Raw genomic sequence first — 16,049 nt, 5'->3', positions numbered from 1 at the left:
CATTGTAGTTTCCATTATTCTGCTTTTCCTCTGTGCTTGCGCGCTTTACTTACCTTACACACCCCCGGACTCTCCGCTCTTCCTGTTTCTCCCATCGACCCGCGCCCGTTTCCCTTGTTCCCGTTCCCCTTTCTCCTCCCGTTTCGCTGAATAGTATCTACCCACTCGGTAGCAGCAGTTCGCATTCCGCAAGAGGAGCTTCTCCGTCTCTCTCATCTGCAAATGCTTCTCTGCAACTACCGAAGAGGAAGGAGAATAAACGGAGAAAATTGCGAGACAAGACTGAATTAAAAATTATTATTCAAGTTTCCCGTCGTCTGTGCAAAACGGATTGGCGGAAAGCAGGGGTTTCCGGAAACCAGTTGATCTGATTCGACGCACGAAGTCTCCGACTCGACCACCGAACCATCGTCACAATCAAGATGTGGATGAACATGAACGCGTTTTTCAATTTCCGATCAATTATTACGATATCGGTGCACGGATATTTGGAGAGATGCAAAATCATCCCGACGACGCTTCGGTGTCGTTTCCGGTCTGCAGGAAAGTAATTTCCACTATGTAAAAGCTTGCTGGGCTGCTGATGCTGCACGTTTCATTGTCGAAAATTTTAAGCCTTGTTTTTCTTCGCCGAATATTATAGTAGAGTTTGAGTTGAACGAAGAGACGAGGAACGGAACTGGCAGTAGCTTAAATTACTTAAATGCGAAACGAGCTTTTTGCCTCTACGGAATGACTGGATGACTGGTTGTGTTCCGACGATAAATTTGCCGCGTACTTCGGATAACCCAGATTTTGAAAACCCACCAGGGCGTGACGACCAAGTACCTGCAAAATTCGCTTGCTTGGTTTCACTACGACCCAAGCCCAGCCCCTGAATTACTCGCGGGTCTAGCTTCCTTCTAACTCTCCTAAACGGATCGCGCTTTGATCTAGATGATCGGTGGCTCTGGAACCACGGCTCGAAAGTCACGAAACAGGCGAAACACGCACGGGAAAATTGATCATTCAAATACGGATCGTAGAGAAATTCTGTCGAACAAGGCGAGTTTCTAATTTCCTGAGAGTGCCGGATTGAACGGAATTCGGTTATTTCTGTCTGTAAAAAAAATGTAATTTCAATTTAGAGATGTAAGGGTAAAAATGTAGGCCGATTAGAAAATTCAAAGGCTACAATTCTTACAAAATTCTGATGATTCTATATTTTGAATTTCTATACGATCCTTGTAAGATCTGACTTTTTTCCCACATATATGTATAATCATATTTTCTGCGTAAGATTGAAATTCTATAACTAAATAGATTTTCACGTCCTTCGAACTCGATATCGTAACCCTTCCATCGAAACCTTATTCCTCGCCCAATTTAGGAAAACCTTACAAAGTCTCAATACCTGCCTCCTCGTATATTCGCTGTCTGAAATCGTTCGACAGACCGATTTCCTGTCCCTCGGTTATCATCGACTCGATCCCTGGCGAGTGCTCATCTATTTATTATCTATCATAGACGATGCGCGTTTGGCAGGCTGAATGAATTCCCCGCCCTCCTCCTCCTCCTCCTCCTCCTCCTCCTCATTCCCTGCCATACATACAACCGACCGCGTGTCCTAGGAGCGAGGCTGAATCTCAGTCGACGTCGACGTCGACGTTTACTCCGGCATCGCCTGGTGATCTATATTTACATTGACCAGTTTTCCGTACCGCGGTAGAAACGACGACTAGTCGACGTCGACGTCGACCTCCTTGCCGCGCGTACTCCGTCAAATCCGGGTGACTGTAGCCACTGTAGATATACCTAACTTGTAAACGGTCGAACCCCGACGAGTTACTTCGTCCTATCCAATTTACACCCGGGAGTTCTGGGCACGCTTTGCCAGGAACGTCGAGTTGTTGCGATATAGCGGCAGAGAAAACCGACGCCGCGACGCTCGGCGTCCCCATCAAGGCACGACGCGACGCGACGCTAAGTAACGACTTCGTTTGATTTACAACCTCTAGCCTACAAACCACTTCCTGTACCATATTATTTTACCACTGTTTAATTGTTAACTCCGATCCGTCTCGTTCCACGCTATTTAATTTTAGGATGCTGTGTACCGAAATCATTCACAGCTGCAGTTTTTCAAAATCGAACATCAAACAAAACCATTCGTGAACGATATCTTTTTTCTCATTACATGCACCCCGTTTTTTTTTTCTTCTAATTTTCAATCCAAATATTTCTTCCGTTTTGTTAAATATTAATTTCAACCAAAAGACGTCGCATTATAATCGGAGTTTTTTTTATACATACACACAATATGAGATAAGAAACTGTCAGACTCATTTTTCGTAAAAAAAAATTCTGTAAATATATTTCGTTCAAATTACGCGGAGGAGTGTTTTTTTTTTTTTTTGTTTTCTTTGAAGTCGTTAAACCGCCGGAAGTGTAATATCGACTCGTACAAGGTAATTGCACGTGTAATATTAACGAGACCGTGGTATCGAAAAAGATAAAATCTAAGGTGCGGGTGAATTTTTTTCCGCGGATTTAATTTATTCTCCGCTTTTTGTTTTCCGATTAAAGCGCTGCGTCATGGGTGAAAGGTTGCGGATATAATTATAACCGGTCGATTTTCATATTATACGAAGGGAGGAGAAGCAGGCGGCTGGTGTGAGAGTTTTAAAAGCGTTGATTCAGAGCCGAAGGGTTAATTCGGCGTTATACACGACCACGAGAATTGAACAAAAGTCGAAGTTATAAGGCAGCGAGTGCCGGAGGAGCTTTTGCCAGGTTCAGCAGCACTTTCATTGCGCCAATTAAATCGAGAGAGTAATCCAATTAGCAAACTATAGGAATTAATAAAGTCCTCAGACGTATACGCGGCAACGATTTTCTTCTCCATCGACGGCGTTACCGCAACGAATTGTAATAGAATTTCTTCAAATTTTAACTCCGTATGAAATTGCTTATAGATATATGCGAATTTTTTTCTACCGTCGTCGTGCAACATCGAATCCTGGGGAACGCTCGTCGTCTTCTTATTTCTCGCCGACCAGCAGCAGTTTTGGCTCATCTTTAACGGCGCCGGTTCGACTGGCCAAATCTGGCTAGGTCAACATATAACCGAAATATACATGTAAACCATTCCACAGCTGAAAGTCGTTCTCCTCCTCGAGCACTAAATCCCCTCCGTCCACGTGTCGGGCGATGTAATACGTTTGATGTGAGTGTCTGTGATGTATTGTATAACAACGTGGCCCACTTACAATTAGATCTCCTCGTTTGATTGCGAAGGAAGGTAATCATGTGACATTTTTTATATGTTATACTTGATGTGCAAAATCGGAGAAACTGGAATAGATTTTAATTGCAAACTTATTTTAAACAGTATTTTTTTTATCATATCGTTAATCGTCTCGATCGACCCTATGGCCAACAGGTTTTAAACGATTTCCGGCTCCTCGATCGTCCTTAAAGACTTCATTGATGTGGAACAGCTCGTTTTTGTAACTCGATGAATATTCTGTATATTAGAGGCTAATTTATGCATGTATACCTAAATGCAATTCAGATTTTTTAAACTAATCCATATGAGAATAAAACGAAGTTTAGAGTTTATAAAACTTATTTCAGGATAAAACTGAAGAAATTAAATGTGTATATACAACAAATTTCAAATACGAATTTCACAGTTTACTCATTTTTAAATGTTGTCTCGCGATTCACTTCCCGCTTCTCTTGAGTAACAAAAACGCCAATTGGTAAAATTTTTATTGTTTTCATCTTTTTTTTTTTTGTCTCCCTTGTATATATAGTTCAGGAATCGTTGAAGCTGGTGAAGGGTTGTATTGGAATTAGTTAAAAATCCTCGTTACGTAAAACGACACTCAAAAATCGTTAAACAAATGCTCCCTAAACTTACGTAATGCGGCGTGTACAAACAATGATTAGTCGAAAACAACAGAGAGTGACAGAGAGAGAGAGAGAGAGAGAGAGAGAGAGAGAGAGAGAAAGAGAGAAAAAGCGATAAAGCAAAACGAAGAAAAGCAAGAATTTGGAAACCCTAATTACAGCCAGATATAGGCAGTTGTATAGACGTCAAGCGTATTTAAAACGGAAATCCGTGAAACTCGCAAAACGACAGTTTTTGCAGGACGTTCCAAGTTCGGGTGAACATTGGAACAGTTTATAGGCGTGTGCTGGTAATCAGAGGTGGAGGTGGAGGAGGATGGAGGGTGTGTAAAATTGGGATTAGTCTGGAGGCGAGAAAGCGTGGCGAGGAGCGAAGGGGATTGGTAAAAAAAAAAATAAAAAAAAAAAGAAACGAAAAAAAAAGACTTCCACCAAATTACTAACAGGGTCGTCGTCGTTTTTACTATTCGGAAAGTTGGCCGTTCATTCAAAAGTTTGGAGTTTAAGCTCGTGAGAGAGAGGGAGGGAGGGAGGGAGGGGAGGAGGGGGGCTTATATCGCTTTGAACGTTAGCCAAGCAAGGGATACTTGGAAGGTTACCAACGATCCCCACTGCAGGGGATGAAATGGCCACCCTGGCGCCGATTCTCGTTTAATAATAACCGAGAGTATAAAGTAAAAAAATGTGACAAAAAGAGGGGGAAAAGGAAGAGAGAGAGAGAGATATATAGGAATGTAATACTTGCCAAGGACGAAGCTGCGAAATTATATGGCAAATTTTCCAAATTCACATTTTAAGGATCACTCGCAAGCTGCGTGTCGAAACGATTCTGAAATCCTTCACCCTGATTCGTCAGTCCTGAAAAACCTACACCAAAGCATTTTTGTTTTGTTTTCTTCTCTCTTCCGTAAATTCGCGAAACGTTCAGCTACTCGCGCCTCAATCGTCCGCTGCTTCTCCTCAATGATTCCGAGGTTTTTTCTCCCAGCGTTCTTCAGTTCAGGGATTCTCGAGATGTTCGTTCATCTCTGTAACGCGGTATGTGCATCATGCGAATCTACTTGCGGAATTATTTTACTTGCTTACTGAGAGTAGTTATGCGAGAAATATTTCATGAGTGAATTACTATCACTCGATAAATCTCTGCAATATATTGTCTATTAAAAATTCCCGAGCAATATTAATTTTATACTTGTAGTATATTTGTTTCAAGAATTTCGCGAGAAAGGGTAGATGGAGGGGCGGGGCGGGGGGGGGGGGGATTTCCACACCCGGACACCTTCAGGTATCATATATAATATAATGCGAACCTCGTTACAACGTGCGATCAGCTTCAGGGTTTTTCTCTCGAAAGACGGGAAACTCGATCCTTGTCGATCGTAAGGTAGGTACTTACGTGTCGTTTGTCTCAGCTTGTCAATAATCCGCGCAGCTGCAAGTCGTCGGAGAAAATAAGAGTGAAAAACCGATGGAGAAATTAATACGACAGATAATAATAATATTAGTAATAATAACAGTAATAATATTTCTCGATTCTCGTTCGTATACGTCCTTGTATAAATCTAAAATTAAAATAGTAGACATTGAAAACTTCAAGTTAATTATATTAGATACCTACACCGATATTATCAGCGTTGATGAGATGACGAAAAAAAAATTCCGTAAAAGTTTGAGCTCTTAATATTAATATATTAAGATGCCTATTTGTGATTTTCCATTTCCCGTTTAAGTGAGACGGGAAATTTTTATTTTTTTTCATTTTGGCATTTTATTACTCGACAACGGATTGGCGTATCGTAAAGAGCAATACATATTCTTATAGGAAATTGAACGATCAAAAAAAAAGGTCTGTTTTGATTTTTTCGCAAATCTACTGGTTCAAAAGTTGATAAAATATAAATTTTGTACAATAGTTTACGTTGAGAGCTTATTTCTTGTTAAGTTATCGCAAATTTTGGGAAAATATTGATGTTTCAGTTAAGAAGATTACATCAACTTTAAGAAATATTATATTTTTTTCATTTTTCAACCACTATTTCATAGTGAAAATGGAAAAAATCGTAAAATTTGACACAACTAAGGTTTAACCTTAAATAACTTTTGAACCAGTAGATTTACAAAAGAATTCTAAGAGACCTTTTTTGTATATCGTTAAATTTCATATATAAATATGTTATGTTCTTTATGATACGCGAATCCGTTGTTGAGTAATAACATTCCAAAATAAGAAATAAACAAAATTTCCAGTGTTATTTATTAGACAATATTTTTGGCCCACCCTAATATATATTATATAATATATATACTATAGAAAAGGAAATATCGAGAGAGTTAGAAAATCGACGTTATTACGCCATTATACATATTAAGTTTCACAGTTTCTACAATCCGGCATCCATGCCTCTCTAATCTATACACCTATACATGTATTATGTATATATATATACCTTGTAAGTTATAAACGTAAGATTTCCGATACATGGAATACGTGTATAATGCCGCGGCTTGAATTCTGGTCACATCGATTTCACAAATATCGTCTGATTTTCCATGGAATATGTATACATACATATATACAGTATGCAATAGCCTAGAACCGTCGTGATATGAGACCACAGCACGCGGCTGCCACTCGGAATGTTTTTCGACCACGATTTACGGTCCAAATATATGTAACTATGCTATATATATGTATAAATAAATACATGGGTATGTATGTGCGAACGCAGGAAATACATCGCCACCGCAACCACAGTGGCTTCATGGCTCAGCCATGGGGTTGGAATTAAAAAAGCCGGAAATGAATGACAGTGTTCCATAGCTTTCGACGGGTGTTTCACTTTATTTCATTTCATTTTATTTTATTTTCTTTTATTTTATTCTATCTTTCGTTGCGCTTTTATGGTGACCGAAGGGAAAAAAATGAGAAAATCCGTTTGTCTCAATTCGCGGATATTTATGTGCCTATCTTTATTATGTGCGAAGGGCGCGGTGCGGGTGCAAAATCGCTGCTCAATTTTTTCCGCTTTATGTTCCGGACCGATCAGAGATCAGTTTGCCGAAGGTTAAACGATTCTTTAAAACTTGGCAGACCCATAAAATGCCGCTTTACGACTAAATCAAGATCGGGGAACCGCGCTTCGCAAGACGTACCAAAAACAATTTCGACCCTCTCTGATGTGCCAAAGCCACGGTCGCTGCTTAACTTCCTATCTCGCGCTCTATTTTCGTACCGTCAAATCCTCGCTAATGCGAGGCTTTCAGTTCGCACGCGCCATTATTATTTGACCTCGGACGAAAAGTCATTCGACAGAAAGAAATGAAGAAAAGTCTTCGTCGATCAGTTTTCGGTTTTTTTTTCATTCTCAAAGATCATCGAAGATTGGTGGAAAAAAGCGTTACAAGAATCGGAAGAAATTCAGTAGAAAACAAAGAAGAGAAAAATAAAGCTTACAGTAATAATGATAATAATAACAACAGTACAGTGATAAAATAAAAATTCAAGATTCCCCGGCTGCGGAGTACATAAAAAAAAAAAAGTTATACACTCGCTGAATTTCATCAAGACTTTGCGACGAATGATCGTAAAAGTTATGAATTTTCCTCAAGTTTTCAAGTGGAAAGCTTCTTCGGCACACTGCGCACGGAAAGCCCAGAAACGAGAGGGGGCATAACCCAACCTGTAGAAGTTTAGAAAGTTTGGAAGCACGGGATTCTGCCAAAATTTCATCTCAATCAATTAAGTAATTCATCAGAATTTCAGAGCACGGAAATGTGATGTCAGAAACTCTAGAACTTTCACGATTCCCGTAAACAATTATCCACCTAATATCTGCAGTGCAAATTTGCGTCTTGTGAGGCTGACAGCGAGGCTCCTCTTATGCAATTCGATGTTTCGGGTGATGATTGAAAAGAAGAATAGAAATTTCCAAAGAGCCGAGAATTAATTTTGTAGAATTTAAAAATATTATAAAGAAGCAAAGTACATAGATTAAGGCCAAAATATCGCAAGATTAAAGCATAAAAAGCTTAAAACGTGAACCATGAGTGTTTTTCTAAATTTTGCACTTTCTAAATTTTCGATTCTTCTGTATCTCGAATATCTACCTTTTGATATTTAATTCATTTTATTCAATAATTTCGAATCGCGGTGAAAATTCTTTATTCCGGGAATAAGTTATATGGATATAAATTGAAGCCAAGCGATTTCGATATAGGTACTCGACCATGAGTACAAAACCGTGGGAATAATCATAAGAGAGCAGTCTTGCAAACCGCGAATGCAGAGAGAAGTCTTGCAAACGTAATTATTTACGGATGTGAAACCAGCTGTATTGCGATTCCAATTGAAGCTGAAAGCTACACGCAGTCGTATTATACCAAGTTCGCCGAATTTCGCAGCCCGAAGGCTTTCGCGTATAATTTGAAATTGGCAGGGTACCTATCCCTGTAATGTATAAGAGGCATTCAGCGCAAAACCAACCTACGTATGACCCTCACCGAGGTTTTTTTTTTTTCAATTTTTCAGTATTGCGTAGAGTGTAGCTACAGAAAAACACTTTTCACCAAGATTTAGATTTTTTCGATCACGGATTTGATTTTCACTACACCCAATAACGTGAAAACCCAATTTTTGAATGAATAGCTCCCTTCTCCCTGAATCAATTGGCTTGAAAGTTTTTTTCACCAATTCTTTGTTGAAAAACGTAAATGTCGAGACCAGTAGGGAAGTGAGCAAGCATTTGGTTCGGAAGTTACATATGAAAGAATTGAGTGAAAGGTGAGAAAAAATGTATAAGATATAAATGAGTATTTTTTAAATTTATACTTTATTCGATTTTATCACTTTTTAATTACTCGTTTCGCACGTAGCTTTCAAACCAAAAGCTTGCCATCTTTAATCTCGGTCTGAAAATTTTCATTCTTCAACAACGAATTCACGAGAAAAGCTTAAAGCCAATCGATCTATTCATTCGAAAATGGAGTTTTGGGGAGCAGTTAAAGACCAAAGCCGTGATCCTGAAGATCTAAAATCGAGTAAAAAATAATTTTTTTCTAAATTCTGCACCATATAGTTAAAAATAAACACGACCCCTGATGACGAGGGTCAGACGCAGGTCGGTTTGGTGGTGGAATGCCTCATACACGTGCAAGCCTGCATCTCGCCCGTGATTGTTTCCTGCAATACAACCCCGCGGCCTTCGGCTTCTGATGTTCGTTTGCAGTCCGTCCGCGGAAAGCGAGAGGGGCGAAACACCGGGATGGCGGAATGGCGTCGGGGTCGGGGTCGGGGGCGGCGGCGGCGGCGGCGTGGGCGTCGGGACGCCCGGGGGCCGTGGGGACGTCGATACCGCGACGCCAGACGCCGCGGCGCTCTGCCGCGCTCCTCGATCAAACCACCGCCGCCAGGGAACGCGGGATTCTCTCGGTGCTGCTGCGGCGGCATGCGCGGACGAAATTCTTGCTTCTATGCCCCGCCAACATACCGCGTACTATGACCTACACCCTGAATGTGGCTGAAAATGTTCGTGAATTCTCAAAAGAATCGATCATATCGGCAGGCATGTAACCGTCAGTGATGTAACGAATATTCGCAGATTTTCATGACATTCGCAAAAATTGTGCTACAATTTTGAGAATGTGATTGTAACGATTAATACTTCATATTTTGCTTATAAATATTGGGGAAACAATGTGAAATTTTTGTCATACTCTAACCTCATAATTATTTTTTTTACGCTATCCATTTGTTGTTGAATAAGCAAACAAACAATCGGTTTGTTTCGCATCACCTCGGCAATTTCAGAGAAACGGTGCCAGATTTAAAAATGTATGTTAGCATTCGCGAATACTTCAAAATTTACATTCTTTACATTACTAGAAACCACGCAGATGCAGCAACGCGATATGCACACCGCGAATATCTGCCAAATTCCCTTCCCCAAAATCACCCAACAATAAATTCCTCGCATGGATACGGCAAATTTTTTTCTTGTTTGCTTCGAATCCTTGTCATTACTTGAATTACACTATATATTGATAAATTTCTATGTATCACAGAGTCTTTTTAACGCATAACTGTTTGTGCTTAACATTTTCGATGGTGTGCTTAAGTGTGTGGCTGTAGAAGTTTACTTTAGGATGAAGGAAAATTTTCAGGAAAATCGCGAAGGAATTATTATTATCATTATTATTGTTTAACAAATTTGAGTCTGTGTATGCAAATGTAGATCTTCTCGAGAGGTTGAAATCTCAATATTATTATACAAGTTTACGAAGGTGGAAATTTTTTTTTACAAAATTCTTTAACGTTGATTTAATTAAACCATGCAAATGAGATTTAATTTTGGTGCAATACACTTGCGAAGACGAATGTGTTCTGTCAGAGAGTGATGATCCTTGGTTATTGGCACGCCGCGGTGCTATGCAGGGACGAAAATAGCTGCGTTGCTGCGACGCAGACGTGTATATATATATATATATATCTATATACACCCGGGAATTTTAATTATTGAAAAATTTTATCTCACTGCAGTGAACGGGGACGAGGTACGTATCGCACATATATACTATACGTAGATCTGCACAGTATAACCCGTATGCGAATTGCGTTGGAATATTGATAAAATAATTAGCAGAGCTTGGAAGCCCCGGTAATATGAACGACTACAGATTAGAGGAATTAAATCTACGATTTAAATCTCCAATGACGTTCAGTTAACTGATTTTTGATGCCTCATCGATCCGGATTTTCTCGACTCCGTTGCACCAGCCCATATGTATTCATTCGTAAATTATTATGCAAATGGATAAATCCTTTGTTTCGCAAGTTATCGATCGTTGGTGCACGAATATCATAAACACGAGGTAAGGATTATTGTTGGATAAATTTTTCGTACGATACACGTAATTCGTATTGAAATAGACACAGGGGTTGAAAAACGAACCGGCTAAGGGAAACTTGACATATATTATGGAAATGGAATGCGTGCATCTAATTCTAGTCAACTGATCGATCATTGCCAATTACCATCATCAACATTATACCCAATAAAGCCGGGGTGTGAAAAAGGAAGGTGAAAGAAAAGACGAAGCGTCGCGACGCTGTTTCGATCGCGAATGTTCCGAGATATATTTAAGATCTCGGGTTTTATAATACGCGCGACGTAAGAACGAAATAGTAAAAGCGAAATATATAGAAGAAATAAGGCGATAAGGCGAGAGAGGCAAGGCGTCGTCGTCTCTTGTGCGAATCGGCTTCGCTATAAGTCAATCCGACGTCTCGAGCGTCGCGACGACGAGCGAATTGCACGAGAAGATATAAAACTACGCTTCGTCTCATCCTTTCATCGCACGACGCCTTTGAGACACGAACGTAGGTAACGACACGCATCGCCCACGTGGATCTCGATCCCGGTTTCTAGCCTCTATACTAGACTGCAGCCATCCACCTGAAACCTAATACCTACTATGCAACCGTCTATCGGTTTCACTTGCGTTTATATTACGCGTTTAAAACGTGCAGTTTCACTTGCATTCCGATTCCAGTTGTTACTACTTTTACGCTTATGTATCGCCAATGACGAACAGCCCTTCGATATATTTTCCCATTTTGCACCCTCTTTTCACCCCGATTAACGTCTTTCTCGCACACTTTTTATTCGTACTGTACGTGTTCCGCATTCTCCTTGATCACGCAGGTGATCAGAAATCGCTGCAGGTGAACGTAGTTTCGTATAAAGTTCATCAGAAATCAATCAGAATCGATTAAAAGAGCACAAATGGAAATATTTTATTATTATATTACAGATAAAATTCATATATTATTCGAAACTTCTTAAGGAAAAATATGAATATTATTGATAATTAATTTCAATATAATTTCATTAAATACGAGTTGCTTAATTGATCAAAAGTAACAAGGTTAAAGTTGTCACACGGTAAAATCGTACAGTTTTTAAAATCCAATCTAAAATCTTTTAAAAATTACTAAACTACGTCTACGCGATAAAACTTATGAGTATAACATATACATGGATTTTTCCAATCCTCGTGATAATCACTAAACGCAATACACGTAACACGTTTAGGGTAATGAACATCGTCTGTATTTGTGGTCGAGGACCGAAAATGGGATGAAATTTTTGTTGCGATGGGGTGAAAAGAAGGGGTGAGGCGTGAAAACTGTACTCGTTAATGGGTCCCTCCCGCCCTCTCATCCCCTCACCCCTTCCCACCCTTTCTCTCCTACTCCTACAGCAGACCGTCCAAAATCCTGTTCAAACTCCCTTCATCCTCATTCCCAGAGTGTGAGCCTCGGTGCGAATGTGTGCATCGTTATCGCACAGGCACAGTGAACCACGGTTAATCAATGTGCTCAGGTGTCGTCGAGGCGGACCCACCAATACGTATACACTATATACACCCACAATCCATATACACTATATATATACACATTATAGACCTACGTATCGTACAGCAGCCGTTATACGTGGAGCTGGCTAAACACTTATATGTGTACAAATACAATTTAGCGAACGACAAGGTACGCGTATTATAAATATCTATATGTATAATGTATGTATATATATTAGGGTGGCGCAAAAAAAAACCGACTGTTTTTTTTTTTTTTTTTTTTTTTTTTGAGTCTCGTGTGACAAAATGTTAGTTGTTGATGTTTTAAGAGCCCAATCCAAAGGACAGCTCAAAAAAAAAAAATTTTAAGATGTCGCTCCAAATTTTAGAAAAATGTCAAAAATCGTCAAAAAATTATATTTTCAGTATTTTGTTTGATTTTTAATTCATGTCGTGGTGTATTGTTATCGATTCTTTCTTACTAAATTAAAGAAAAAAGTTGAAATTTCAATATGGATATTAAAAGGTCGCTCGAAAATATCTAAAGAAATGCACCAAAAAATTGAAAAAAAATTATGAGCGACCTTTCAAAATTCAAATTTTGAACTGACACTTTCGGAAACTTATTTTTTTTTTGTCTATAAAATTATACCGTAACAAGAAAAAAAATTTTTTTTTTTAAATTCGTTTTTTGACAATTTCTACGTTTTAAAAAATGTGGAGCGACCTCTAAAAAATTTATTTTTGAACTGTCCTTTGGAATGGGCTCTTATAACATCAAAAACTAACATTTTGTCACACGAGACTCAAAAAAAAAAAAATAGTCGGTTTCTTGCACTTCGATATTCTATTGTGCGGATTGAAATAAACCTTTCCTTTCGCCATCGGCATTAGGCTCGATGGTGTACAAGCTGTCTGGAGATATACATATATCTGGCTGTGATATTTTGTTCTCCTTTTTTCTATTTTATTGAACCTTATCTGGGATATAGATCGGAACGCGTGACTCCTGCAGCCGGAGCGTGAATATTGTTCTTATTCAGGTATGGTGTATGAATAATGTACAGGCTCCCTAGTTGTCGACAGATTATTTTACAATTAGCCTTTGTACCTGACGCTGCGAATCGGTCGGTAGAAAATTCGACTCTATTTTTAATGTAACCCTACAATTAGAAATGACGAAAAAACATCTGTAAGCTGCAAATCGTATGTTAAAGCTTTTACAGTTTTTCCACGGTGTTGAACGAAAAATTACTGACCCCGCAAATTTTTATGCGAATTATGTCGATTAAACGCAGAAAATGTCTGCTAAAATTCAGTTGACTGTAGACCACGTAATATGAATTTATTTTATCTCAAAAGTCGTTGATAATTTCAATCGTGAATTTTGACCGGTATTGTCCTACGAAGAGTTTAATAATCGGATAAATGTTTTTCATCCTCCGGGGGGAAAAAAAGTATTTATACACCGGGCGAGGAGTTAACGATGTCCGTATTGGTAAGTTCTGCGGGAGCTGGAGCTTGAGCTTGAGCTTAATGGGAGGCCTTAATTTCGGGCTCATTGTTTGCGTTAAATTTTCCCTGACGCGGCATTCTTCGCCCGGTACGGGCCACCGCTTTATTAGCTTGCGATAAGAAGCTAATTTACATTTACCATCTGGCCCCCTTTGCGTTCAGTAGCACCCTTAAGTGCGCCTGGCCATCGCCCTTCGCCCCTTTTTCTCCTTCCACTCCTTCCACTTTCTCTGCCTCGTACGCTCTTCGCAATTTAGGATTCGAGCCACGTTCTACCCCCTCCCCCTCACCCTCTGCGATCTTTCCCTTCGTATCAGCGTTGTATACGCTGCATATACAGTGCGCGTGAGTGTATCTCGCGGTTACCAGATTTTCTTATTTCTTTCTTTCTTTCTTTCTTTCTTTCTTTCTTTCTATTTTTTTTTCTTACTCTCTTCGGCAGAAATCAAATGAAAGTGTAACGATCGTGCAGAATTTTAGAATTCAAAGAAAACGGAAGGATTTGAAGAGGAGAGGTTTTTCAAATATGATCGACAACTTGCTTCACACTTCTGCCTCAAGTTGTTCGTGTGTAATGTTATAGGTATAATAATATGACACAGCGAACGAGTGCAATGAAATCAAATTCAAATCTATTTCCACGATGGATCTGTCGTATATTACTTATGCCCTGTAGCACTTTGCGTTTGAAATTTGATACCTACTACAATTTGTTGCCATTCAGAATTAATTCGAAATTCTATGGATGGAATAAAAAACAAAGAATGAGAGACAATTAATTGATTTATTGCAGCGTACGTAATTGTCCGCATATTTCTCGAAGAGTGATGGAGTGAGAAGAAGTAAAAAATCAATTTTTTGATTGATATATATATGTATATATATATATATATATGTATAAGGATGTTATCATGGCTGCACGGGAACGTTTTCTTGGTCTCAAGTGGTATTCCAGGTTTTTTGAACCGTTATTTTCGTCGCAAGCGAAGAAAAAGGAAAGCCCGTAGCGAATAACAATTGAAGCGACGGGACCCTTATATCAAATATTCCTGCTCTTTCTTCTGCGTATTTTCAGTCGAACAGTCGGTGGGTAGACACGAATGCTTTATCGAGCAGAAAGTTGATAAAAGAAATAAAAAAAACAGAGAAAGTGGGAGAATTTAAAGGACGGAGACCGTTTTGGTATCAAAAAAATGCCACGCGTTTTCGTATATTCGCCTTGTCGTAATTTTCACAGTATTTTCTTTATTTTGTAAAAACGATCGTCAGATTATTTACCGCAAAGTCGCTGAAACAGTCGCTTACGTTATAATAATAATTGTAGCCCCTCGCGTTGGAAAAAATATTCCATTATTCAATAATGCAGTATTCTAAATCCAAGACTTGTTGTATAGGAAAATCGTTATCGTTCGATCATTTATTCTTATAAATCTTTTATTCATAAAAATGCAGCGCAAGCTAGACGAGGAAAAATGTAAAAAGAAATGGAAGAGTCGCGAAGCAGGATATGGGGTGTGGAAAAATAGAAATAAAATTTACTGCAGCGAAGACGAAGAGAGTCAGACGCCGTTCTCATTGGTCATATCAATCCTTCGTTCTCGAAACTACGCTCGAATCATTTGTCTCACTTCAACTATTTTCAAAGGCAGTCTGTTCTCGTTTTCCGTACATCGAGAAAAATCTTTCCCCCTGTGACTGTAACGGAGGGGTAATTTTTTTAAAATGATTTTACAAATCCACCCCCATTCCGCGAGTGCTTTTCTATAATATTAAAGAAACGATGATAAAAAAAATAACTAAAGTTTCAATGTTTTTAATCCGTTTGCAGTGAAGTCGGTGCTGACAACTACCCGGAGTGAAGCGGCTAAAATACTCTTGCGACAAATGGCGGCCGCAAGCTTTCCTCCGAATTTCTCCAACGTCGGGGTTCTGGAAAATTGGTAAGTCGAATATCATTCCGACGATATACGTCGATCAGCTAATTAACTACGTGAATGTATGTACAAATCTATCACTATATATATATTTACAATCACCAGTACCACTACGAGTATATTATACACTGCAGTTAACCGTATACCGTATATTTTGTTACTTTTTAGGAAACTAATAATTAAACGGTAGATCTGTATACACTATATAAAACCTTGATGTATAACCCGTTATACGCCTATTATTTATTAGGTATTATACGTTATTAAAAAGTCAAACACACACTCGTCAAAAGTATCGTAGACTAACCGCATACGTTATATATCTATACATATTATGTGTATAATACATAT

The 16,049-nt window shown here is 39.0% G+C and overlaps 1 protein-coding gene across 5 annotated transcripts in view; it reads left to right on the top strand.

The window, feature by feature from the left end:
• The window catches only part of LOC124412915 (RNA-binding protein Musashi homolog 2-like), a 133,294-nt gene that overhangs the window by 34,982 nt on the left and 82,263 nt on the right, over positions 1 to 16,049 (top strand). For 3 of the 5 annotated variants that reach the window (XM_046893131.1, XM_046893134.1, XM_046893133.1), the window contains one exon: positions 15,593 to 15,704. In XM_046893131.1, coding sequence (XP_046749087.1) covers positions 15,593 to 15,704 — 112 coding nt within the window. Of the gene's footprint in view, positions 1 to 8,699; positions 8,704 to 15,588; positions 15,705 to 16,049 lie in introns of those variants that run through there. The other 2 variants (XM_046893132.1, XM_046893137.1) reach the window with 2 other exon arrangements.

This window comes from Diprion similis, chromosome 12 (assembly GCF_021155765.1).
Source record: "Diprion similis isolate iyDipSimi1 chromosome 12, iyDipSimi1.1, whole genome shotgun sequence".
NCBI classification, from domain to species: domain Eukaryota; kingdom Metazoa; phylum Arthropoda; class Insecta; order Hymenoptera; family Diprionidae; genus Diprion; species Diprion similis.
This window is presented reverse-complemented; position numbering and strand designations above follow the sequence as displayed.